The sequence below is a fragment of the Ornithorhynchus anatinus genome, chromosome 2, assembly GCF_004115215.2.
Source record: "Ornithorhynchus anatinus isolate Pmale09 chromosome 2, mOrnAna1.pri.v4, whole genome shotgun sequence".
Classification (NCBI taxonomy): Eukaryota; Metazoa; Chordata; class Mammalia; order Monotremata; family Ornithorhynchidae; genus Ornithorhynchus; species Ornithorhynchus anatinus.
In genome coordinates, this window is record NC_041729.1 from 33,771,994 (window position 1) to 33,797,958 (window position 25,965).

The 25,965-nt window shown below is 49.0% G+C and overlaps 1 protein-coding gene and 1 non-coding gene across 2 annotated transcripts; one reads left to right on the forward strand and one right to left on the reverse strand.

Annotated features, from left to right (window-relative positions):
* Window positions 1-25,955, forward strand: LOC100079154 (DNA topoisomerase III alpha). Its single transcript, XM_029057968.2, has 19 exons — window positions 1-321; window positions 4,758-4,817; window positions 6,569-6,642; window positions 7,679-7,754; window positions 8,943-9,051; window positions 10,540-10,683; window positions 11,655-11,825; window positions 12,976-13,076; window positions 13,492-13,566; window positions 14,780-14,862; window positions 15,257-15,464; window positions 16,099-16,284; window positions 16,981-17,110; window positions 18,064-18,177; window positions 18,301-18,466; window positions 20,303-20,446; window positions 20,740-20,862; window positions 22,560-23,239; window positions 24,495-25,955. Exons 1-19 carry the CDS (start codon window positions 139-141, stop codon window positions 24,668-24,670), a joined length of 3,003 nt encoding a protein of 1,000 aa, XP_028913801.1. The 5' UTR covers window positions 1-138; the 3' UTR covers window positions 24,671-25,955.
* LOC114809744 lies at window positions 14,542-14,679 on the reverse strand. The gene has a single exon (XR_003757522.1). It is a non-coding gene; the product is annotated as a small nucleolar RNA SNORA7 (small nucleolar RNA).
* Window positions 25,956-25,965: the final 10 nt, after the last annotated feature.

Below are 25,965 nucleotides of genomic sequence, written 5' to 3' on the forward strand. Positions count from 1 at the left end.
TCAGGCCTCCCCTCAGGCCTCCCCTCCTCCGGCCCGTCCTCCTCAGGCCTCGCCCTTGTGTGTCGCAGAGCGTTTTCGGCCGTTGGTCGGCATCATGCGTGGCTCCGCCGCCGCGCCCGGGCCCCGGCCGGTCCCGAGATGAGCTTCCCGGGCGGGCCGGTCCTGGGGCTGGGGCTGGGACTGGGGCTGTGTCGCCGGTCCTTGTCCCGGGCGGCCATGGAAGCGGCCTTCCGCACGACGCGCAGGGTGCTCTGCGTGGCCGAGAAGAACGACGCCGCCAAAGGCATCGCCGACCTCCTGTCCCGCAGCAGGGCCACGCGGGTGAGAGGGGCCGGGATTCGCGCCCTCTCCGGGGGGGGGACGGGGCAGGCCCTCGCTCAAATAATAATGACTTTAGTATTTATAAAACGCCGACTGGGTGCCGAGCACCGCCGTAAGCGCGGGGGGAGAGCCGGGGTCCTGAGGCGGTCCCCCGTGGGGCTCGCAGACTTCAGCCCCATTTTCCGGAGGAGGGAACTGAGGCCCACAGAAGGGAAGTGACGTTGCCCGTGCGTTGGGGAAGAGCCGGGGTCATCGGGTTGGCCCACAGTCTTCATCCCCATTTGACAGATGAGGGAACTGAGGCCAAGGGAAGGGACGTTGCCCATGCGCGCGGGAAGACCCAAGGTCATCAGATTGACCCATAGTCTTCATCCCCATTTTCCAGAAGAGGGAACTGAGGCCCAGAGAAGTGAAGCGACGCCCATGCACTGGGGAAGAGCCAAGGTCCTGAGGTGCCCCCCCTTGGGGCCCAAAGTCTTCATCCCCATTTTACAGATGAGGGAACTGAGGCCCAGAGAAGGGAAGTGATATTGCCCATGCCCTGGGGAAGATCTAAGGTCATCAGGTTGTCTCACAGTCTTCATCTCCATTTTACAGATGAGGGAACTGAGGCCCAGAGAAGGGGAGTGATGTTGCCCATGCGCTGGGGAAGATCACTAGAGAAGCAGCATGGCTCCGTGGAAAGAGCCCGGGCTTGGGAGTCAGCGATCATGGGTTTGAATCCAGCCTCCGCCACTTGTCAGCTGTGTGACTATGGGCAAGTCACTTAACTTCTCTGTGCCTCGGTGAGCTCATCTGTAAAATGGGGATTGAATGTGAGCCTCACTAGGGACAACCTGATGACCCCGTATCTCCCCCAGCGCTTAGAACAGTGCTCTGCACATAGTAAGAGCTTAACAAATACCAACATTATTATTATTATTATTCATCCCCATTTTACAGATGAGGGAACTGAGGCCCAGAGAAGGAAAGTGATTTACCCAAAGTCACCCAGATGACAAGGGGTGGAGCCGGAATTAGAACCCATGACCTCTGACTCCCAAGCCCGGCGTCTTTCATTCAATTGTATTTATCAAGCGCTTACTAAGTGCCAAGCACTGTACTAAGCGCTTGGAATGCAGCGTGGTTCAGTGGAAAGAGCCCAGGTTTGGCAGCCCGAAACCGTGGGTTCTAATCCCAGATCCACCGCTTGTCAGCTATGTGACCTTGGGCAACTCTCTTAACTTCTCTGTCCCTCAGTCACCTCATCTGTAAAAGGGAGATGAAGACTGTGAGCCCCACGTGGGACAACCTGATCACCTTGTATCTACCCCAGCGCTTAGAACAGTGCTTGGCACATAGTAAGCGCTTCACAAATACCAACATTATTATCAAGCACAGTGCTCTGCACATAGTAAGCACTCAATAAATATGATTGAACGAATGAATGAATTTCCACCGAGCCATGCTGCTTCTCGAAAAATCATATTTTTTTCTAATGTGATTTCTCTAACATTCACATCAGTTCTAAAAGGCCTGCCCTAGCTTCATTTCCCCTACTTCCCCTCCCTTCTGCATCGCACTTGGATTTCTACCCTTTATTCACCCCACACTCAGTCCCACGGGATTTATGAGCGAATCCATAATTTATTTTAATGGCTGTCTACTCCTCTATTGGAAACTCCTTTCAGGCAGGAGTTGTTTACCAACTCTGTTATTATTGTACTCGCCCAAGTGCTTAGTCCAGTGCTCCGTACACATGAAGCAGAGGAAAGAGCCCGGGCTTGGGAGTCAGAGGTCATGGGTTCGTATCCCAGCTCTGCCACTTGTCAGCTCTGTGACTGTGGGCAAGTTTCTTCACTTCTCTGTGCCTCAGTTACCTCATCTGTAAAATGGGGATTAATTGTGAGCCTCACGTGGGACAACCTGATTACCCCGTAGCTACCCCAGCGCTTAGAACAGTGCTCTGCACATAGTAAGAACTTAACAAATACCAACATTATTATGAAGCACTCAATAAATACAGTTGATTTATTAAGCCCTTACTAGGTGTCAGATCAGAGCAGACACAGCCCCTGTTCCACATGGGACTCACAAGGTAAGAGGGCTGTGGAGCAGATAACTCTTCTCCATTTTTCAGCTGAGGAAACTGGGGCCAGAGAGGTTCAGCGATCTGCCTTGGGGTGTAGCAGCAAACCATCGGCAGAGCTGGGAATAGAAACCAGGTCTTCAGACTCCCAGCTCCATGTCCTATCCGCTGAGCCTAATACCTAGTTGTCTAGTTCTTTTGCTGCTCCAAGTCGTGTAGCCACTCGGTGCTCTGGAATTCACCCGGAGGGAAGCCTATAATAAAAATCATAGTAATGATTATGGTATTTATTGAGGACTGACTTGGTGTTAAGTAATCGGTGTCTACTGGGTATCAGGATTAAGTGCCTTAATCAGTTCCCCCATCCCATCCCGTCTACTGTCTGCACACTTGGCCGCTCTAACACCAACCTGCCCGCTGTACCACGATCTTGCCGCTGACCCCTTGCCCTGGAACTCTCTCCCCATTCATATCCAACTGCTCTCCACTCTCCCCATCTTCCTGGAACTCTCTTCAACTGCTCTCCACTCTCCCCACCTTCAAAACCCTCATAAAATCCCATCTCCTCCGGGCGGCCTTCCCTGACCAAGCCCTCGCTTCTCCTACTCACCCTCCCTCCTGGGTCATCTTTGCACCAGTCCACACCACCTTCATCACTTAGATTTTCACCCCAGCTCCCCAGTGCTTATGTATATGTCCATCTGTAATTTATTTTACCGTCTTCCCTTGTAGTCTGTAAGGTCCTTGTGGGCAGGGATTATATCTACCTTATCGGACTCTTCCCAAGCACATAGCCCAGGTCTTCAACACAGTAAACACTAAATGACCGTCGACTGATTATGAAGCACTGTACTAAGCAATTGGGGGAGTACAGTAGGGTCAATCGGCATAGTCCCTAACCTCGGGGAGTTCACAGTCTAGCAAGGGAGACGGACACTAAAATAAATTACAAGTAGAAGGACTCAGTAGAGTACAAAGGTGTATACGAAGGGTAAGAAGGGAATATGAGTAAGTGCTTAGGTGGCACGGCAGCAGAGGGAAGCATGGACTGGAGAGTGGATAGACTGGAGACACAGAGGTCTGTCAGGCGGCCGATGCAGTGGTTGAGTTGTGATATGGCAAGTGCTAGTACCAGCGTGATGGCAGTTTGGCTGGAGGGGGCGGGTAAAATCTGGAGGAGAAATCGACTGAATATGGGGGTTGAAAGGGAGAGAGCAGTCAAGGATATGCCATGCTTATGGAGTGGAGAGGCGGAGATGGTTCGTGTTGTCAATAAAACAGTGGTATTTACTGAGCACTTCCTCAGAGCAGAGAACTGTACTAAGCGCATGGGAGAGTACAGGGCAACAGAATTAGCAGGCACATTCCCTGCCCATAATGAGCTACTGGGAGATGGGAAAGTTAGGTGGAGAAAGAGGATTGGGAGGGAAGATGAGATTACTAACAATAATAATTCTGGTATTTAAGTTCTTACTATGTGCCAGGCACTGTACAAAGGACTGGGGTGGATACAGCCCCTGTCCCATGTAGGGCTCACAGTCTCAATCCCCAATTTGCAGATGAGACAGCTGAGGCACAGAGAAGTGAAGTGACTTACCCAAGTCCACACAGCAGATGAGAGGTGGAGCCGGGATTAGAATAATAATAATAATGTTGGTATTTGTTAAGCGCTTACTATGTGCCGAGCACTGTTCTAAGCGCTGGGTAGACATAGGGGAAGCAGGTTGTCCCACGTGGGGCTCACAGTCTTAATCCCCATTTTACAGATGAGGGAACTGAGGCCCAGAGAAGTTAAGTGACTTGCCCACAGTCACACAGCCGACAAGTGGCAGAGCTGGGATTCGAACTCATGAGTCCTGATTCCAGGGCCCGTGCTCTTTCCACTGAGCCACGCTGATTAGAACCCATGACCTTCTGAGTCCCAGGCCCTGGCTTTGTCTACTGTGCTAGTTTTAGACATGTTGAGTTTGAGGTGGTGGGTGGGACATCCATGTAGAGGTGAATGTCTCCATGAGAAAATGTATGAGATTGCAGAGGAGGAGAGAGGTCAGGACTACCCAGGTTGATTTGGGAGTCATTTTTACAGGAGTGGTTGTTATGTGGATTGATGAGACGAGAGGAGCTCCCCCAGGACCTCATAGTTGAGCCAAATTCATGCTGCGGTGATTTTCAAAATGTCGTGCGAAGAGTTATATCTTAGGACCCTAGTTTACGACTCAGATTTTGTCTGCGTCCTTATTTAATTGTTGTAGCTGTATTTGCAGAGATATGACACTGCATTATCTGAGCCTTCCTAGTTGTTGCTAATTAAGTTGATTATTCTGAAAAGCTATCAACTCCTCACACTTTTACATTTATTTTTAAATAGAGAGAAGGATTTTCCAGATTCAACAAGATCTATGAATTTGACTACCATCTGTATGGACAGGTACGTGATGGATCATTTTTTGCCACAAGAACGCCATCTTCTCTCAGAATGCTATTTTTTCTATCTGAATATAGGGCCCCTGGCTTGCTTTTCTTGAGTTCTCAAATATGAGAAGAAAAGACTAGCAAGAGGTTGGCAACCTCTTTTCATGTTAGAGTTATCATAGGTGAAGAATATTCTCTTCACCCCAATATGTATTCTGTGTCAATTGCAGTTAGGCAGATATGATAAATTGTATATCCCGATTAAGCTCTCATTTCCTCTACTTCTCTCACTTCCACGTCACCTGTGCGCTTGCTATTCATCCCACAGCACTTAGGTATGCATCCAGAATTTATTTTCATGTCTGCCTCCCCCACTAGACTGTCAGCTCCTTGTGGGCAGGTAACCATATCCATCAACTCCATGTATCGCCCTCTCCCCAGCCCTTACTACAAGGCTCTGCACCCAGTAAGAGGTCAATAAGTATCACTGATAGTTTGATTGATTTGCCTGAAAACTCTCATGTTCAAGACTGGCCAAATCATCATGACCGTGTCTGATTCCCCAGGTTTATTCTTGCCCAAAGCTCACAGTAAGTGCTTAATAAATATTGCTACTGCCCCGATTAGACTGTGAGCCCGTCATTTGGCAACAAATTCCAAGAGCTTAGTACAGTGCTCTGCACAAAGTAAGCACTCAATAAATACTATTGAATGAATGAATGTATGAATGGGTTTGGCCAAGAATTCCCCTGACATCGGTGCATGGTATCCTTCCACATGGGACTGATCATATACAGCAGTCACAAGAATTCCTAAATAATAGAAAAATCACCTTACGGGCAGAGTAATGGGCAAGAACGTGTGATTTAAGGTGGACTGGAAACTTAGTTGACTGGAAACTATTGTGTTTAGACACATAGCTTGGTATAACTGGAAGGGACCTCAAGAGATCGTCTAGATTGGCAAATGGCTGTGACTAAACCCTCATTTCCTCTTCCACTTCCTTCTGCAGTGCCCTGGCACATAGATTTGCAGCCTTAGTTACACCCCTCAGCCCCACAGCCCCACTGATGGACACATCCATAATTTAGATTAATGTCGGTCTCCCCCCTAGACTCTAAGCTCACTGTGGGCAGGGACTGTGTTGTATTGTACTCTCCCAAGCACTTAGTACAGTGCTCTGCACATAGTAAGCACTCAATAAATGCAACTGATTGAGAAATTTTTGCTTATTCTTTTCCTTAAAAGACCTCCAGAGGTTAAAACTTCATAACTTCGGCAGTAGTGTAGGCCCCCTTTTTTCCCCCTCTCCCCGAGAGTCAAATTCTTCCCAATTATTAGAGGAAAGTTCATTTCTTTCAGATTAAGCTCTTTCTTCTTGTTTGGTCCACAGTGGCATCATGAGTAATCAGTCTACAGTGTGTCCAGAAAACTTTTTCATATATTAGAAGGTGTTAACACCCCCAGTTCCTTCCATCTTTTGTTATAGGTGGTAGTCACTTTTGTTTCTCCTCTGTGGACCCTCTCCAGCTTCTGTACTCATTTTTACAGTGCAGTGACTAAAGCCAGATTCATTGTTCTAGTCCTCTGACCAGCGCAGAGCCTAGTAGAAGGATTATTTCCCAAGCATGATGTATTATTAGAGCCCAAAGAGGTCATCCTTCAAACCACTGATGTTCTGGGAGAGAATTTTCTGCCTGATTTACTTCAACGGGTTTTGCATGTTGCAATTGCCAGAAGATAATTATCGAAATTCTTTTCATTCAGAATGTTACCATGGTGATGACTTCTGTTTCTGGACATTTGCTGGCTCATGATTTCCAGATGCAGTTTCGAAAATGGTCAGTAGCATTTGTGAGTGGGGAGGGGTTTTTTAAGTTGTGAAATGCAGTCGACTCTTAGGTAATCAAACCCGGATTATTCAATATGGACTCTAAAAATCGTGAGCCAGTCTCTTGTACTGTACTGTTCTAATGTTTAATCAGAATTTCCAGGACAGGCCGTCCCTTTATAAGTGTCCTAAAAAGACAGAACCTTTCCTCAGAATGGACTGCGCTGTTCGTTGTCCAGGGAGCAGATATGGTATTATGGGCTAAGATGCGATAATTTCTGTAGATCCATCCAAGCCCTAGATCAGACCCGGGCTCCATTTTTCCAGACTGCCCCAGTCCGAGGGTGGGAGTGTTGATGCTGGGACTCGGGGCCATGGTCGCCGCTGATTCCACATTCCGCAGAACCCCCTCCAGGTCCCTCCTGACCGGAGGAGAGTCTGGGGTCACTAGAGGAGAGCTGAGGGGCCAGTCCTCAGGGGTGACAGACCCAGGAGCGGCCAGGCTACAGTCTGGAAACCCAAAATCCAAAGAAGCGCGGAGATTGGCATAGCGCCAGTGCCTGAGCCGGGTTCAGAAGCCGGCTGGCTCGTCCCACCTCTCCTGCTGGTGGCTTCTGATTGATTCCTGCCTTGCTGGGATTACGAATCTTCAGGGAGGGAGGAGAAACAGCGATATTTTATCAGATGCTCCTTTTCATCCAACCTGAGCGTCGGGCTGCGATCACCCGCACTTACTTTCCGGCTTAGGCACCTGGCTCTCTCAGAACTTATGGTCTCTTGATTTGAGGTGTGAGAGTTGGAACCAAAGAACAAAACCCTTGCTTTTGGAGACTTATCGCTGCAGAATTAGGTCAGGAGAGAAGCTGGTTTATTCGGCTGAAAGTCACATATTGAAGGGTGGAATTAGGAAGGAAGGCATTCGGCAAGAGCAGGTGCAGTTAATCAAGTTTCTGGGGATGAGGTAGACTCACCAAAGTAATCTGGCAACCTGAAACAGAAGGCTCTGAACCTTATTTAAGCTCTCTGGCTTGCTTTTGGTTCCCCAGGCAGAGCTGCAATCCCCTGATCCTCTTCGAAGCTGAAATCGAGAAGTACTGTCCAGAGAACTTTGTGGATATCAAGGTAGGAGCCTTCTGGAAGGCGTGTAGCCCCAGGGTTGGAGCAAAGAGCTGTGGAACTGGTCGATCACGGGTTCTGAGGGCCTTTATTCTCTGGAAATATAGGGACTTTTCCTCCTACTTCTTGCGTGTCTGCTTTGAAAAAGGTTTACTCCCTAAACCTTTGTATAAATTAGGTCTTACAAAAAAAGGTGCAAATGTAAATGTATACTGGAGCTATTCAATGTGGTCAGTTAAGATAAATAAAGCAGTCTAATCCTTCCCCTGCCACCTTGAAATTGGAGGGGTTGCAGAAGGGTTAGGGGTAACTGTGATAAGGTAATTTCACATCAATTTCATGTGAAATTAAATAATTTAATAATCATCTATTTGTTGCCTCACTTTTTTTTGCTTTATAGCATTTGTTACAGCACCAGACACCATACTAGGAGAAGCAGCATGGCTTAGTGGAAAGAGCATGGGCTTGGGAGTCAGAGGTCGTGAGTTCTAATCCCGGCTCCACCACTTATCAGCTGTGTGACTTTGGGCAAGTCACTTAACTTCTCTGTGCATCAATTACCTCATCTGGAAAATGGGGATTATGACTGTGAGTCCCACGAGGCATTGTGGCTCAGTGGAAAGAGCACGGGCTTAGGAGTCAGAGATCATGGGTTCGAATCCCGGCTCTGCCACTTGTCAGCTGTGTGACTGTGGGCAAGTCACTTCTCTGTGCCTCAGTTCCCTCATCTGTAAAATGGGGATGAAGACTGTGAGCCCCACTTGGGACAACCTGATTACCCTGTATCTCCCCCAGCGCTTAGAACAGTGCTCTGCACATAGTAAGCGCTTAATAAATACCAACATTACCCCAGTGCTTAGAACAGTGCTTGGCACATAGTAAGTTCTTTAACAGATACCACCATTATTATTATTACTGAGCTCTGGGGTAAGTACAAGCTAATCAGGTTGGGCACTGTCCGTGTCCCACATGGGGCTTAGTCTGCATTTTACTGATTGATGAGGGAACAGAGGCACAGAGAGGTTAAGTGACATGCCCCAGGTCACACAGCAGACTAGTGGCAGTGCCGGGATTAGGACTCACATCCTGATTCCCAGGCAGGTGCTCTGTTATAAGTGTGGTAAGTTTCACTTACGGATGGAATAAGCTGCACAGATCCCACCAGCACCATCATCTCCCAACTTCACCTTTCAGAGAACCCTGGAGCGAGAAGCCCAGCAGTGCCAGACACTAATGATCTGGACCGATTGCGATCGCGAAGGAGAGAACATTGGGTTCGAAGTCATCCACGTGTGTAAAGCTGGTAAGTAAAGCTATTGCACTGAGCTCTTCAATTTGAGTTCTTTGTCACGAACCGAGCACCATCTTGTCAACCGTGGCAATGTTTGGCCATTCCCTCTGACATTGATTTCACTGCCATCTTACTGTGGAGTGACAGCTCATAGGGAAAGGGGGAACCGGCGATTCAAGTGTGGAAAAGGAAGAGAAAAGATCGGCATTTGTCTCCGGTGGGTTTTCGCTTTAAACTTTCTGATGGACTCATTCTGGGGAAATTAAAAAAAAAAAAAATAGATTTGCCGAGCCAGATGTGAGGTGTTTTCATCTTTCCTGTGTGTGTTTTTTGCCATCTCGATAGAAATTCCTTTTAGGCTCATTTCTCTGGCAGACCGTTTCCTAAAGGTCTGGACAAGGAAGTGAGAATGCAGTCATAGTAATAAGGCTCAGCAGGAGGGTACTTACTTTGGCTGACCACAAAGAGACTTGATTTCCCTTTCCTCTACTTTTGTTTCCAACAAACCCAGTGTAGAGGGATGACTAGTCAGCATGTCCCGCTGTAGTTGGTAAAAACTCACCTTAGCTGGACTGGGAGATATCAGTGAAATTCCAGTGTTCTGAGAAATTGAGAAAACTAAGAAAGGTACAGCTCAAATTCTTTGTGCATTTTTGTTATCCTTTCTCTTCTTTACCCCTCTTCCTTCCTCTCTTCCCTTCATCTACCCTTTCTTTCCCCATCCTCCCACTCTGGCTGACTTGGCATTTTCAGGTTCTCTTTCCCCCACCTCAGGTCACCACTCTGACCTGACCTCTCCCCCCTTGCATCGTCCTCAGTTTCCCCAGCCTTCCTCCTCCTGGGCTTTCCCCCTCTTTTCCCTGGTGTCCTTGGGGCTCCCCCGCTCTGACCCTACTGTCCTACGTGTCTCCGATGGTCCCAGTTCCTCAGACCCCAACAGGGCAAACTTCTCCTCTCCCGCTGCCGTCCACCTGCAGACCCCCATCTCTGCCCTCACTTCCCCTTTGGGTCTTAGCAGTCCTAGCTTCTTTTGCCACCACCCAAGACTTCTCTTCTTACCTCCCCCGGGATCCCCTTTACTCTAAGTCTGCCACTCTCGGGGATTGGCTTCTCTTAATTCCAGCATCTCATCCCACTGCTCCCTCCTAACCAACTCATCCTCAATGGTATTTATTGAGCTCTTATTGTGTGCAGAGCACTGTACTGTTTGGGAGAGTACAGTACGGCTGAGGTGGTAGACATGTACTGTGCCCACCCTGAGCTTACTCTCTGGAGGGGTCTCCAGAGCCCTGTATATTTCCTCCGTACTGTCCTGCCCAGAGATTTTGGTTTGGCCTTTTGATCTCCTCCCAATCCAGCTTGACTGTCAAGGCATGAAATTAAATATTGTGGTTTTACGTGACCGTTTTCAAGATATATCTCGGCTGTAGTAGAATTGAATTGGACTAAATTGAATCGGACATTTTGAAGCTGATATCTGTGCCTCTGTCTGGTTGACAGTGAAGCCGAGCCTTCAGGTTTTCAGAGCCCGTTTCTCTGAGATCACCCCCCGGGCTGTCCAGCTGGCCTGCGAGACTCTCACTGAACCGGATCAGAGAGTGAGTGATGCTGTGGATGTGAGACAGGAATTGGACCTGAGGATAGGTGAGAAGGAAAGAGGGAGAGGTTGACCTTCAAGCTGCCGGGGTGGCTACAGTTCCTTGAGATTTCTTCTCCACTTTGGGGTCCACAGTAATGAGCCAGAGAGGTCCTGATCCGGTAAGGTTTTGAGGCCAGTTTAGCTCCTTGCTTTAGGAAGCAATGTGTTCTGTTGAAGTACGGAAACCAGATCTTGAGGAACTCGGTGGGTGCATCAGTCAAGAATGCTGAGCACCTCCAATGTGCAGAGTACCATGCTGATAGCTTGGGAGAGCTCAGTAGAATTAGTAGACACAATCCTGCCTTCAAGGAGTTTACAATCTAACAGGGGAGACAGCCACTACGTAGGAAGAAGCAATAAGGATTGGTACACAAATGCTGTGGGTAGGTGCATGCCCAAGTGCTTATGTGATGGGCAAGAGCTTAAGTGGCAATAGTGGTGGGGGGAGGGAGCTTGTTACTTGCAGGGAACATGTCTGCTAATTCTTTGGTATCATACACTCCCAAGCGCTTAGTAGAGTTCTCTGCATGTAGTAAGTGCTCAATATCATTGAATGAGAGATGAACGATCAATCTAGAAAGGCTTCCTGGAGAAGATGCTATTTCAGAAAGGCTTTGAAGCTGGGCAGAGCAGTGGCCTGTCAGAAATGAGAGCGGAGGGAGTTTCGGGCAAGGAGGGTGGGAGCAAGAGATCGGCTGGGGGAGAGGTGAAGACAAGGCACGGTAATTAGGTTGATTAGAGAGGAACGAAGAGTGCGAGCTCGAGGGTAGTGGGAGAAGAGAGTGGAGAAGGTGGAGGGAGAGAGCTGATGGAGTGCCTTAAAAGCCCAACGGTTAGGTGTTTCCACTTGAGGCGGAATGGAATGGGCAACTGATAGAGGTTTTTCTGAGACGTGGGGAGTTGTCCAAAAACGTATGTTGGAGAAAAATGATCGATCTTTGATATTAGTACTTCTTGTCTCTTCCCCACTTTGTAGGTGCTGCCTTCACTAGATTCCAGACCTTGAGGCTCCAGAGGATATTTCCTGAAGTGTTGGCCGAGCAACTAATTAGTTATGGTAGCTGTCAGTTTCCAACACTGGGTTTCGTAGTAGAAAGGTTCAAGGCCATCCAGGCCTTTGTGCCTGAGAGCTTCCATAAAATTAAAGGTAATTTGGAAATTTCAGGTAGGGATTAAAAAGTTATTTTCTAGTTAAACTGACAGAACTGGTCATTTTTTATGTTATAGAGGGATGGATGCCAGTGTTGCACTCAATAAATGGTATCTATTGAGAGCTTATATTTGCAGAGCACTGTACTAAGTGCTTGGGAGAGTACGGTGTAGCAGGGGCCGATAGCCTAAGAGAAGGGAAGTGGTGTGACGTAGTGGAAAGAGCCCGGGCCTGGGAGCCAGAGGACTTGGGTCCTCCTGGGAGTGATCCTGTCCTGTCCGTACCATGGTTGGCCTCTCTGGAAGTGGAGGAGGGTGGGAGTGGTGAAAGTACAGCTATGGTCCATTGCAGCCTCCTACCAGCTTTGATTCTGTCCTCCCCGTGACTTCTCCCTGGAGGCCGGGATAAAGAATATAGGAGGGCTTCTCTGGGGCAGGGGCAGGGCAGCTGGAGGCCGTTCTTTTTGAGAATGCCCTGTGATGACAGTGGCCAGGGAACAAGAGATAGGACTGGCCCATACTCGCCTGCAGGGTTCCTAGAAGGCCCCAAGCCTCTCGCCCATCTGTAAGGGGCAGGATAATTATAATCATATGGTATTTGTTAAATGCTTACTATGTGTTAAGCACTTTTCTAAGTGGTAGGGTAGATACAAGCTAATCGGGTTGGACCCAGTCCCTGTCCTACATGGGGCTCACGGTCTTAAAGGGGACTGAGGCACAGAGAAGTGAAGTGACTTGCCCAAAGTCACCCAGCAGATAAGTGGCCAAGCCAGGATTAGAACCCAAGTCTTTCTGACTCCCAGGCCCGTGATCTATCTATTGGGCTACGGCCCTGGAGGCCGCCCCCTTCACTCCTGTCTGCTTCTGTGGCGATTGCTGGGGGCCACTGCCTTGATTATGGCACAGAGCTGAAATTTTTGTGGGGAGGGAGCAAGGCCTCTTGTCTGTCAGGCCTTCTACATCTACCATTCCATTCGAACACGGGGTCTTCCCATACCCCGGTTGTAACCGGGCAGACTTGAAGTCCTTGGGTCTTCTGCTGCACGTGCCGACTGCTTTTTTTTCTGTTGAGAGCACTTTACGCTCACTGTACCTCCCACCTTCCCCTCAGTTACCATCGATTTCGTGTTTGTTTCCTCCCACCGCAGTGACTCACGAGCATGAAGATTGCCTCGTAGAGTTCAACTGGAAGAGGCATCGACTCTTTAACCACACCGCCTGCCTTGTCCTCTATCAAATGTGCATCGAGGTAAGGGATGTCGGAAACGTCCCTCCACCCAAAAATGACAGACTGAACAGTTATGTCATTATTTTCTTTCCTTCGGCCAAGGAAACGCAGCTCTTGAGCTCTGCTCTATGTAATATTTATTTAAGGTTTCAGGTCATCTTTAAGAGTATGTCTAGGGTTCTGGCTCATTTCTTCAGCTCCCTGTCAGAGTGCTTTTAGACCATAAACCTCCTGCCCGTCCTGGGCTACGGCTGATATAATGTCCTTCTTTCACTCTCCAGTGCTTAATGCAGTGCTTGGCTCAGAGTCAACCCGACACTTGTCTGTAATAGTAATACATGTTGGACCAGCAACCGTCTTACCCACTGCTACGTAGATGTCAGGAAGGAGGTTAACAAAGGATTCATTTGGATTCTTTTTCTGCTCGGATCTTCAGGAGCCAACGGCGACAGTAGTGGAAGTGGGGAGTAAGCCAAAGAGCAAATGGAGGCCCCAGCCCCTGGATACCGTGGTAGGTTTACCGCAGGAAGTTAACAGCTGCTAGTTATATTTTCTCACGTAGGTGATGCATCCTCTATTTCTTCCAACACTGCCTCATACACTATCCAGATGGAAAGGTATTGCCTGATGAATAGTTCCTGCTTCAAAATATACCAAAAGCCCAAAACATGGTCACTGGGGGCAATTACTTGTTAAATCAGTACCTTTGCCCCACCCAGAGGAGACTCAGCACTAGGCCTCCCTCCCTCCCTCCCTCCCTCCCTCCCTCCCTTCCTCCCTTCCTTCCTTCCTTCCTTCCTCTCTCCATTTAAAATTTTCAGCTCTAGGCACAGATTTTATCCACCATGAGGGGGTCGTGCACTGCAGCATTTTCTAAAGCAGTACGCAGGAAACTGGTGGCATTGATCTCTTACGGTTAAGTGTTGCCGTCTTTTCTTAATAAAACATTCATTGAACACCAGCCCTAGGAAAGAGGCTTACCAAAACTTAGTCTCACACCTGGGTCCTCCTCCCTGGGATATTTTCAGGAAAGATATGATAAAGGTCAGGGGACTTCCAGGACCTTGCACAATCCTTTCAAAAAATTTTCACATCTTCCAAGTGGCATTCAGATTAACGGATATTCATCTGACCCAACATGTCGTTCTCTTCCAGTCGACAGGAGGTCAGCATTTCCCCCAGGTGACAGCTCTGTTACCTCTTCCACACTCTCCCCTCCATCCTTCATAATCCCTACCAAATGTGTGTCCAGATGTCGTATCTTGCCTTGTCTCATGCTGTGGAGTCGTCTCCGACCCATAGTGACTCCATGGACACATCTAGTCCAGAACACCTCACTTCCATCTTTAATCATCCTGATAGTAGATCCGTAGAATTTGCTTGGTAAAAATATGGAAGTGGTTTACCATTGCCTTCTTCCACGCAGTAAACTTGTCTCTTCCCTTGACTCTCCCATGCCGCTGCTGCCCTTCACAGGTGCGTTTTGACTTGTAGCAGATTGTCTTCCATTCGCTAGTCACTGTCCAAGCTAGGAATGGAATGGGTATGCCTCTGCTTGACTCTCCTTCCCGTAACCAAGACTGATAGAGTACTGGAAACTCTACAGGTGCCATCCTGAAAGGGAAAATGTCACGTACTGTCCCCAAACAGTAAATTGTATGGCTGTTTCAGTCACCAATTCAGGCAGCTGGTCTCCCTGATGTGACTTTCTAATTGATTAACAGGAGCTCGAAAAACTGGCCTCACGCAAGTTGAAAATAAATGCTAAGGAAACCATGAGAATTGCAGAAAAGCTCTACACTCACGGGTGAGTATCTGGGATTTGAGAGTTGGAACTGGGGTAGCCGGAAAGGGACCCATGCTTTAAGAAATAGAAGGGGTGGCTAAAACCTAAAAGAGCCATCCATCACTTCTCAGTAAAGAGAGAGATCCGCTGGTTTCCACTTCACCGCCTTCCCAGCTTCCCTACCAGAACGTGTCCTCTTTGAAGATGATGTACTTGTTGAAGTGTACTTTCCTCAGTGCTTAGCACGGTGCTCTGCATGCAGTAAACACTCAGTAAATATCCTTGATTGATTGATGTCTCAATTGGAGATATGCGTCTGAATCCCGCAGATGACACTAGCAGCTTTTGCTGGAATTAAAGGGCCCACAGGGGTCGGATTAATCCACCGTTCCCCCTCACCTCCCTCTGTCCTAAGGTACATCAGCTATCCCCGAACCGAGACCAATATTTTCCCCAAAGATCTGAACCTCGTGGCGTTGGTGCAGCAGCAGACACAAGACCAGCACTGGGGAGACTTCGCCCAGAGAATTCTAGACCGGGGTGGGCCGACCCCTCGCAATGGGAACAAGTCAGATCAAGCTCATCCCCCCATTCACCCCACCAAATACACCTGTAACCTGCAGGTAGGTCTAGAGCTGTTCAACGAGCTCTCTCCATTGAAGTATGTAATCAAACAGACGGCTGGGGTTCTCTCCACCGAAGTGGGAAACCAGTCAGAACGGACCACTGGACCAACGGGTGAGACAGGGTTCATTTATCAAATGTTTCTAAGTTGTTGACATTTACTCCGAGGGTTTCTTCTGCTGACGTTTTGGAAAGTTGCCAATCCAGCATTTCTTTTAAAAGGAGAAACACAGAGTCTCTTAAAGACCCATTACCTGTGTACTTTTCAAGAGAGGTGGCATGTCAAGAAAGGGATGAATCTAAATGAGCCTCCATCTCACATCTTCCCTGTAGATCCATTTGACCTCTGTAAGACACATATTATGTTAGGGAAATTTTTCCTTGTCCCCCATGTGAGGCTCTCCCTTGGTGGTTGCTGCTTTAGGGGTATAAAATGCTAGACATGGAGCGGCATCTTCATTCGGTCCTTCGTAGAACAAGGGGAGGGAATAATAGCCTTGGGTGCTAAGGGCCTGTGGGCAGTGTTTTCAGGAAAATCGCATGAGGTTGACGTTCACGTGGCTGTAAGTAGCTTCTGAGTTTTGATTTTGCTTTGGTTTTGGAGAGACAGTTCCGTCATCTTTCTTTCATCAGGGGGATGAACAGCGTCTGTATGAGTTTATCGTTCGCCATTTTCTGGCTTGCTGCTCCCAGGATGCTCAGGGGCAAGAAACAACTGTGGAGATTGACATTGCTCACGAACGCTTCGTTGCTCATGGACTCATGATCCTTGCCAGAAACTACCTTGAAGTTTATCCATATGATAGGTGGAGTGATAAGGTAAAGTGGGGTAACAGCAGAGCCATATAGAAAGAGCACGGGCTAGGAGTTGGGAGACCTGGGTTCTAGCTCCGGTTCCACCACTTGCCTGCTAGATGATCTTGGGCAACTCACTTAACTTCTCTGTGCCTTAGTTTCTTCATCTTCCAAAAGGGAGATTAATTACCTGTTCTCCCTTTCCCTTAGACTCTGGGGCCCATAAGCAGGCAGGGACCGTGTCTCATCTGATTTTCCTGTATCTACCCCTCTGTTCAGCACAGCACCTGGCACATACTAAACAAGTAGTCAGTCATATTTATTGAGTGCTTTCTGTGTGCAGAGTACTGTACTAAGTGCTTGGGGAGAGTACAGTATAACAGAGACTGTAGACGCATTATCTGCCCACAGCAAGCTTCCAGTCTAACACCTCAATCATCATTATTATTATTATTATTGGTGGATCCAAGTTTAGTGAAAGATGTTCCATTTGAGGGGAACTGAGTTATTAAAATCAGATATTGGGTTCTTTGGGTTGCCGTTTTGCCAGATACCCGCCAGAGCCATTGTCTTTACAGTTGAGGGTTTGATTATGTTTGCAAATCTCATCATCCTCTTTGGTTTTATTTCAACTTGGTTGGGTTATTTCCCCCTTTTCAAAACCTGGAGCTAGTTTTTTCCATGAATGTCTTAAGGGTGACTTTCCTGCTTCCTCTTTAGGTCATCCCCATCTATGAGAAGGGATTTCGCTTTCAACCCACAACCGTGGAGATGGTCGAAGGAGAGACCAGCCCACCTCAGTTGCTCACAGAAGCCGATCTCATTTCCCTCATGGAAAAGCATGGCATTGGTTAGTATATATCATTAATGGCATTTACTGAGCGCCTCCTGTGTGCAGAGCACTGTACGAAGTGCTTGGGAGAGTGCAGAGCAACAGAGTTGGTAGATAAATTCTCTGCCCACAGTGAGTTTATAGTTTAGATGGGGAGAATGTATAGAATCTAGGAAATGTAGAGAAGTGGGCCTAGGGTACAGAGTACAGTCCTGGTACTCAGAAGGACCAGTGTTCTAATCCTTCCTTCAACGCTTATCTGTTGTGTGACCTGGGGGAAGTCACTTAGTTTCTGTGCCTCAGTTGTCTCATCTCTAAAATGGGGATTAAGACTGTGAGCCCCATATGGGACATGGACTGTGCCCAACCTGATGTTGTATTTACCCCATCACTTTGTACAGTTCCTGGCACATAGTAAGCATTTAAATTCCATTTTAAGAAAGTGTCCAAGTCTACAGGCCTTCGGCGGGTGGTTCAATTTGTTGTCTTAGCAATAAAAAGCACTCTATATGCTCACAAGGTGAGACACTTTCCTTGTCAATAGGTCATAAAAAATGAAATCAAAATCTGTTCTTCCGAAACAACTTGAAAGGAATTGTCCAGCTTTGATTCTAGTACGTTCTACAAATGAAATCATTCATCTCTTCTTCAGCTGCCCCAAGCCACCTCCCCTATATTATCATCAGTTTGATAAATTGGGATTTTTCAAAGATGTTTAACTTGCTGGAATGCCCCTAGGAGATTGTCCATCCTGACCCACTGTCCCCCTATTCAACGCAAAGACAGACGACCAGAATTGGTGCAAAATCCACAGAGGAGTAGGAATCTTAACAGGGTCAGAGTGGCTTATGACAACTTGGTGGGCCCCAGCCAAATTTGGCCAAAGCTAAACCTAGGAAACCTTCTGCAGCCCTTTCGAGCTGTTGTCTTGAACGTGCTGGATTCCAAAGTGACTGAGAAATCACTTCTAGGCACAGATGCCACCCACGCGGAGCACATCGAGACCATCAAATCACGGATGTACGTGGGACTCACGGCAGACAAGAGATTCCTCCCGGGGCATCTGGGCATGGGGCTTGTGGAAGGTAAGGGCAGACCACCACGGTGATGGGGGGCCGGCGGGGGTGGGGATATTTTACCAGTGGTCTTACCGGATATTCCTAGTGGAATAGTTGTAGTTTACTCAAAGGTCAAGTGTCCCTCCTCAGGATATGATGCCATGGGGTATGAGATGTCCAAACCTAACTTGCGGGCTGAGCTGGAGGCCGACTTGAAGCTCATCTGTGAAGGGAAGAAGGACAAGTTTGTGGTTCTAACGCAACAAGTTCAGAAATATAGGCAAGTTTTCATTGAAGCAGCGGCCAAAGCCAACAAGTGAGTACCTAGGGGACGTTTGCTATCAGAACAACGTTCCGCTGGATCTCGTCAGAGATTACCGGGCATTTGTGAAATGAGATGTTTGAATAAGAGTAGAAAATAACCACCACTGCCTGGGGCTAGCCTTATGCTGAGGACAACATTTTTCAGAATCTGGGTGTTTCATAACAGTTTGACTTATCTCAAGCATTGGCAGGCTTTGGTACTTGTAAATTTTGTCAAAAGCATTAGGCTGAGAGTGCAGATGGAAATTATTGCATGAGATGGTGTCTTCCTCTGTGCCTCTTGATTGTTCGTGGGCATCCCCCCGATTGTGACAACCGTCTAGGAAGGACATCTGCAGTGGCTTTGCCCTTCTCCCCTCACTCCACTGCCAGAACGCTGAGAACCGTGCTAAGGCCAAAAGGTTTCTCTGGCTGACATTCTTGTATGCTTCTAGTTTTGAAACAACAAGCGCCCAGTTCAGACCAAGCTGGTGTATCCAAAACCATATGTGCCCTCTCCACTCTGTGGAAGAAAACTTAAACTAAAAGGGTATGTCAGAGACAAGGTTATTATTACTAGCGCTTCTTCCAGCACTAGTAGGGCGAGGCGGTTGAGTGGCCGAGATTCCCCTAAGATCAGCAAAGTTCTGAGCAAACCAGAGCTTCCTTTTAAACAGTACAACTTCTATTTTACTCAAAGTACAATACGGAATAAGTATATCAGAATGGTCAGCAATACCCTTTGGGGCAAGGTTCTCAAAGTGATTAGACCCTCTCAATCCCACTAAAGGAGTAGCTTCATCTTGTTTTCAGCTACTCCTAGAGAACCAGGTGAAGGTGTGTTGTGAACTGGATTGTCTTGGTAACCAGAGGCTGGTCTACAGCTGAAAAGGTTCAGGGAGAGAAGGGGGCAAATACAGGACTTTGACCATTATGCTTCCATACCTCCTAGGAGAGTTCCTTAAGGGTTCCCCTGACTGGTATCAGGCAGTCCTCCGTTTCAGAAGGCGGTCCTCTACTTCAGAAGGCGGCCGTGACCTTGATCCGAATTGAGCAATGCAATTGCAGGCGGCCATTCCTCCAAATTGCCAGACTGAGAAACCCGTGATAGTTGTTGGGAGTTTTGTGTTTTCGTTTTGTGTTGTGGAGGGTGGATAGTTTGAGGGTGCTTCTCAATTTAGCAAGACACAAGCATTACATTTTGCAGGAATAGCATGTTTTTCCCTGTCCACATTTGCAAAAAAACCCCACTAACGACTCAAAACAACTGAAAGTAACAGTCAGATTGATCCTATTGACTCTGTTCAGATTGCATTTGGAACCGTAGTGTGTTGTTTATTTGCCACTGCTTTCACAATCCAACAGTTGTGTCCCCAGGAAGGAGTGGGGTTGGCGTGCCGGCCGGCTGGCCGGAGCCCAGCTTTTCCACTGGAGCAGCTGCACTGACTCAGTCACCACCCTCACTGGAACAGAAGTAACCGACCCCTGGAGAAATAGCGTGGCTTAGTGGCCAGAGCTCGAGCCTGGGAGTCAGAAGGACCTGGGTTCTAATCCCAGCTCCGTCCCTTGTCTGCTCTGTGACCCTGGGCAAGTCACTTCACTTCTCTATCCCTCAGTTCCCTCATGTGCAAAATGGGGATTACGACTGTGAGCTCAGTGTGGGACAGGGACTAGGTCCAACCTGATTAACTTGTATCTACCCCAGTGCATAGAACAGTGCTTGGCACATAGTAAGAGCTTAACAATTACCATTATTACTTATTTTAAATAGAAGAGGAGCCGAGTACTCTCTATCCAACCTCTCACTAATGGCATTCTCATTTCCTTCTCCGGGCCCCTTCTTTTTCAGACTGGACGAAGCACTATCTCAGTACTTTGGGGAAGCGGCAGAAGTGAGCCAGCAAGAAGAAATCTACCCAGCAATGCCAGTGCCCATCAGGAAATGTCCTCAGTGTAACAAGGATATGGTTCTCAAAACCAAGAAGAATGGCGGGTAAGTGCAGTCTGAGTAGGGTTGGCAAGCGAGAGTCGGTGGAGGTGGGGCTGTGTCCCGCACCCCTCTTGGTCCAAGGCCACCAAACCGGCCAGAGCAATGGCCCACCGTGGCGGGGAAATACGGACTAAGCGGCGAAGCCACACAGCTAGCGGATAAGAACCAGGGCTTGGCCACCGCTTCTCTAGACTGGCTTTTGGGGCAGAAGGGAAACGGGCCCGAGAGCCTTCATGTTCCATCCATTGCAGTGACGAGAACATTTTTAGGTCATCCTGGCCCTGTGTCTCTCCTAGGTTCTACCTCGGTTGCCTGGGTTATCCAGCCTGTAAAGCAGCAGTGTGGTTTCCCGACTCTGTCTTGGAAGTGAGCAAGGATGACAGTGTGTGTCCCGACTGTGTACCTCATCCAGTTTACAAGTAAGATTTTTACAGAATGCCTCCAACCCAGAGAGTTAATGTTTGACTTCAAATTCTTTTCCTTTCTGCAGGGGTGGGTAGAGAAGGTGTATTTCTGTGGGCAGCACAGTCAGGGAAAAGGACTGCGAATAAGGCCTGGCCAGGGGATGTGGGGACGTGAGAGACAGCGTGGCCTAGTGGAAAGAGCCTGGGCGTCAGAGGACCTGGGTTCTAATCCCGGCTCCGCCGTTTGCCTGCTCTGTGACCTTGGGCAAGTCACTTCATTTTTCTGGGCTTCAGTTACCTCACCTGCGAAAGGGGGATTAAGACTGTGAGCCCCAATTGGGACATGGACTGTATCCAGCCTGATAAGCTTGTCTCTACCCCGGTGCTTAGGACAGTGCCTGCCACATAGTAAGCACTTAACAAATACCTTAAAATGAATTTTAAAAAATAAAAATACTTGTGCTGGCACATTCTGGCTTCCCAGGAATGGGCAGAAGGGCTGTACCTCAGGATTGTTTTCAAGCTTGCTAGGTCCAACCCTGAACTCCACCACCTCTCCATTTGACTTTATACCAGAAGTAACGTGACAGTGTTAAATCACCCTGTTCTCCTGCCCAGGGTTTGCCTTCTCGTAGCTGGTTCCTGTCAGACACCACACCTTAGGTATACAGTTGTTTCTTCTGACACCGTGCTGCCTTGCCTCCAGACAAGCTCACATCGATGGAAGAATGGTCCCTGGTTCCCCAGAGGCATTCTAGTCAAAACACGTGTGTTTCGGCAGAATGGAGCATATTCGCTCAGGTCACTTTGACACTTTATTGCCATCATAATTCAGCTCTGAAGTAAATAGAGCCTTTCATCAGGAATATCTCGGGCTCTATGGAGTGGCAAATGGCACGTGTAGAAGCTGGAACTTAAAGCTTCTTGAGTCTGGGCGATTAGGCAGGGTACCAAACTGATTCTCTTTCCCTCTTCAAAACCTTACTTAAAAATCACCTCCTCCAAGAGGCCTTCCCAGACTGAGCTCCTCTTCCCCCTCTACTCCCTCTGCCATCCCCCCTTTACCTCTCCGCAGCTAAAGCCTCATTTTCCCCTTTTCCCTCTGCTCCTCCACCTCTCCCTTCCCATCCCCACAGCACTGTACCCGTCCGCTCAACTGTATATATTTTCGTTACCCTATTTATTTTGTTAATGAATTGTACATCGCCTTGATTCTATTTAGTTGCCATTGTTTTTATGAGATGTTCTTCCCCTTGACGCTGTTTAGTGCCATTGTTCTTGTCTGTCCGTCTCCCCCGATTAGACTGTAAGCCCGTCAAACGGCAGGGACCGTCTCTATCTGTTGCCGACTTGTTCATCCCAAGTGCTTAGTACAGTGCTCTGCACATAGTAAGCGCTCAATAAATACTATTGAATGAATGAATGAATTTGCTCTCCGGTTCTAGCTTGTGTCCCAGAGGCAAAAGGAGTCCCCCGAGCTGCCCATCCGGCCCCCCAGCGTGAGGAAGCCAATGCTCCCCGTGATCTGGACTGAGCCGTTAAGTCACCTCGGATTTGTGTTCCCAGAGGCCTGTAGGATACTGGTGGCTGGGGAAAGGCCTGGAGTAAACGCAGCTCTGGGTCAGAGAGGCAAGAGCCGCGTGGGGAAGGTATTCAGATTCCTGTGGCATTGGAATTTTAACATTAAAAAAAAAAATCTTGTCTGTCAACAGGTTGAAATTCAAATTCAAGCGCGGCAGTATTCCCCCAACTATGCCACTGGAGTTCGTTGGGTGTATCGGAGGATGCGATGAGACCCTCAGGGAGATCCTGGACCTACGATATTTTCAAGGTCCCCCAAGAGCCCTCCATCCGGCCAGCCACGTACAACTTAACCAGTCCCTAAACCGAATGGGGAGTAGATACAACCACCAACCCAGGCCACCCCCTGAGGGACGGAACAGACCTCCCAACCCCTCCTCCGGGACTCACCTGTCGTTCCCCGCTGCCGCCGAAGGGAGCAACTCTGTGATGTGCAACTGTGGCCAAGAGGCGCTGCTGCTTACAGTCCGGAAGGACGGACCCAATCAGGGCAGGCAGTTTTACAAATGCGGTGCAGGTGCTTGCAATTTTTTCCTCTGGGCTGACCAGCAGGCAGAAGGTGGCGCCTCAGCGGAGAGGAGGACGGCGGTGATCCCGGCACCCCCTCCCGCCGGAGGAAGCCGGGAGGGATACGGGAGCTCCGGAGGTGGCGGAGACAGCGGGGGCGCCGTCTGCATGTGCAACCAGCCGGCCATCACCCGGGTAGTCCAGAAGGATGGACCCAACAAGGGACGCGAGTTCCACACATGTCAGAAGCCGAGAGAGCAGCAGTGCGGTTTCTTCCAGTGGGCAGATGAAAATATGGCACCAGGTGAGAATGGTTGGGAGATCAGGAAGGGCATCGCTTGAGGGCATGGGGGGCTGTTGCTCCTTCCCAGAGGGGGGTGGGGTGTGTGAATGTGAGAGAATGAACAGCTGACATTTGCTGTGCCATTGCAAAGTGGGCAGGAGAGGAGGATTGTTGGGATTGTGGTGGGGGTGGGGAGAGCGTGGCCCAGCACACCGCCTCCCCGCTATCCCCCAAACACACATACACATCTTGTGGCTCTCTGCACTAGCTGGGAACTAAGCTGTGGGGAACCCAAATAAGGATGTGGAGGATTGGAGCATGATTTGCACTGTAGACACCAAACTAACAGGCCATGGTCCTTGGACAGGAGCCTAGATATGGACCTCAGGACCCTGTCTGAGATGAAAAATCCCTGAGTTAACTTGGGGCAAAGCCCCAGGACTGGAAGCAGGAGTCTGGCCATCACTTTGGGGGCACCACTTCCATGCATGCATTATGGATTTATCCATGCTGACTTGGGCAACCCAGCCAACCTCTCTGGGCCTGGGATTCTGCTGCTCCAAAATGAAAAAGTACACACCCACCCACACACTATCCACTACTTTTGAAAGCCTAACTGTTAAAGGAAATAGGAGGGTGTGAGGCGAAGGATGTATTACTACAGGTTGAACCTCAACCTCCGATGGTAGTCTATGGGCCACTTCCACAGTTGGCTGCAGAGTTGGGACCGGGGCGGCTAACCTTCTTGGGTGTCAAAGGAGGTGTCCCCTGTTTCTCCCCCACCAAACTGCACCCATTGGGGGCTGCACACCCACCTCCCGGCTTTCTCCTCCTTTAGCTCAGAGGACCTTGATTTGACGGTCAGATCCAGGGCTCCACCAATAGGCCACCAAAATGGCCGACCTCTGGTGAATGAGGCCCATCAGAGCCTGCATGCATCCTCCATTCTGGGAGGGAGTGGGCCGCAGGTACCCTCCCGCTGCCGTTTTTGGCTCTACCTACCTTCCAGAACCTTGCACCTACCTCCAGGAGTGGCTGGAGAGGGTCTCTGGGCATCGACCAGTCGATCGTCCTATCTTTCCTAACCCTAATTTCACTGTGTTCGCCCTTCTAGGGTGAATAAACCTCAGCTGTAGTTCACCTGTGACTCTGTAAAGAGCATTCTTATCCTTTCGGAGAAAGCCGCTAGCTGATGTAGGTACTAAACAGCATCTTCAGAGCTTTGGGGCTGGCCCTCCCCACGCTTCTCCGACCCTCAACTTGCCTCTCTCCACAGGGACTGTTTCCGCACAAGGGTTTGGAGGCAGAGGTCAGCAACGCGGGCCAAGAGGGAGAAGCAAAAGACCTGGAGCCAATTCCACAGCCACCAGGCCCACCTCCAAGAGACCACGTACTTGTGGATTGTGCCACCAGCCGGGACATACGCGGGTCTCCTGCCCTCAGAATAGGTGACGGGGGGCCAGGGGAACTGTGGCCCCAGACCCACCCGCTCCCTTAAGGACAATCAGTGGTTATTTTTGTAACAACCCCAGAAGGCTGTGCAACACTTGGAACAGCAGACACTGGGAAGGACATTCTAGAAATGCAGCCTTTTCCTGGTCGCCCTGTTTCACGTACATCGAGCCACGGATCTCATGCTGGTCTGTGACAAATCAACCGGTTTCGGATGAGCTCTGGACTGGCACAGGCCGAGGGCAACCTGCTGGCAGAGAAGATTCCCCCCCGCCCAGTTTTTGGGGTCAGGTTGTACTGCAAGGACTAAATACCTGTGTATACCAGTTTTCAGTCATCAGCAGCAGGAAATTCTCTCCTGCACTTGCACTTTAACAGATTGCTGCAACCTCAGAAAGCCCAAGCCGTCAAAAGTCGTTGAAGCTGGCCTTCTCCCTCAGGGCCCTAGACTCAGACGTGGCCTTTTGTCAGCTTGCGAGGGGAGGGGGCTCAGTTCGTGCACTGAAGTTGACACTGCTGACCAATCTGCTTGATGAACCATGGGGGACTCCAGACCACATCCCATCTGATCTCTACCTCTACCAAGGGGTTGACTGGATCCCTGAATGTCAGTAAAGGATGAGAGAGAGCAAGCCTTCATTAGCAGAGGTCTGAAGTTGTCAAAACAAGTGCGTTTCCCCTGCTCCCCCTCCCAAGAGCAACTCTTCCAGCCCAGAAGCTGCTAGAATTGTGTCCTGTAGCCCATGTGAAATAAAAGTATCTTTTAAATTCTTATTCCAAAAGGGCACTGAAGTTCTTAGAAATTTGAGGGAGAGTAAGGAAGCACCTTCTCCCACCTCAAAGTACCTGGTGATGGAGGAAAATCTTTTGCCTTTTGGACCTCCACCCCACCAATTTCATAGAACGATTCTATCTGCCCTCCCAGCCTTCCAGGCTGCAAGCACCCGACCCCCTGGCTAGCAGTTGTAAGGGGAACAGACACAAAGGTGTCAGCTCTCTATACGTCAACATTATTGTGCAGGAGCTGTGCCTTCAACACCTCCATCTGTAGCAGTTGGCTTTTGCTAGGGGTCGAGTCTGATCCCACACACCCTAAAGCCCACCCCGCTGCTCGTGGCCTTTTCAACCTTAAAGCCAGCTGGGGTTCCTTCATCAAGACATTCTCGGACAGGAACTTGGCGGGTGAGGAGACATCAGGTTTCATTTTTCCTCCTCCGATCCCTCTGCGGAGCAGCTGCTGTCTAAAAATAAACCTCAGCTCTTCCTGGCAGCTGAAGACCGTTTACTCCAGCGCT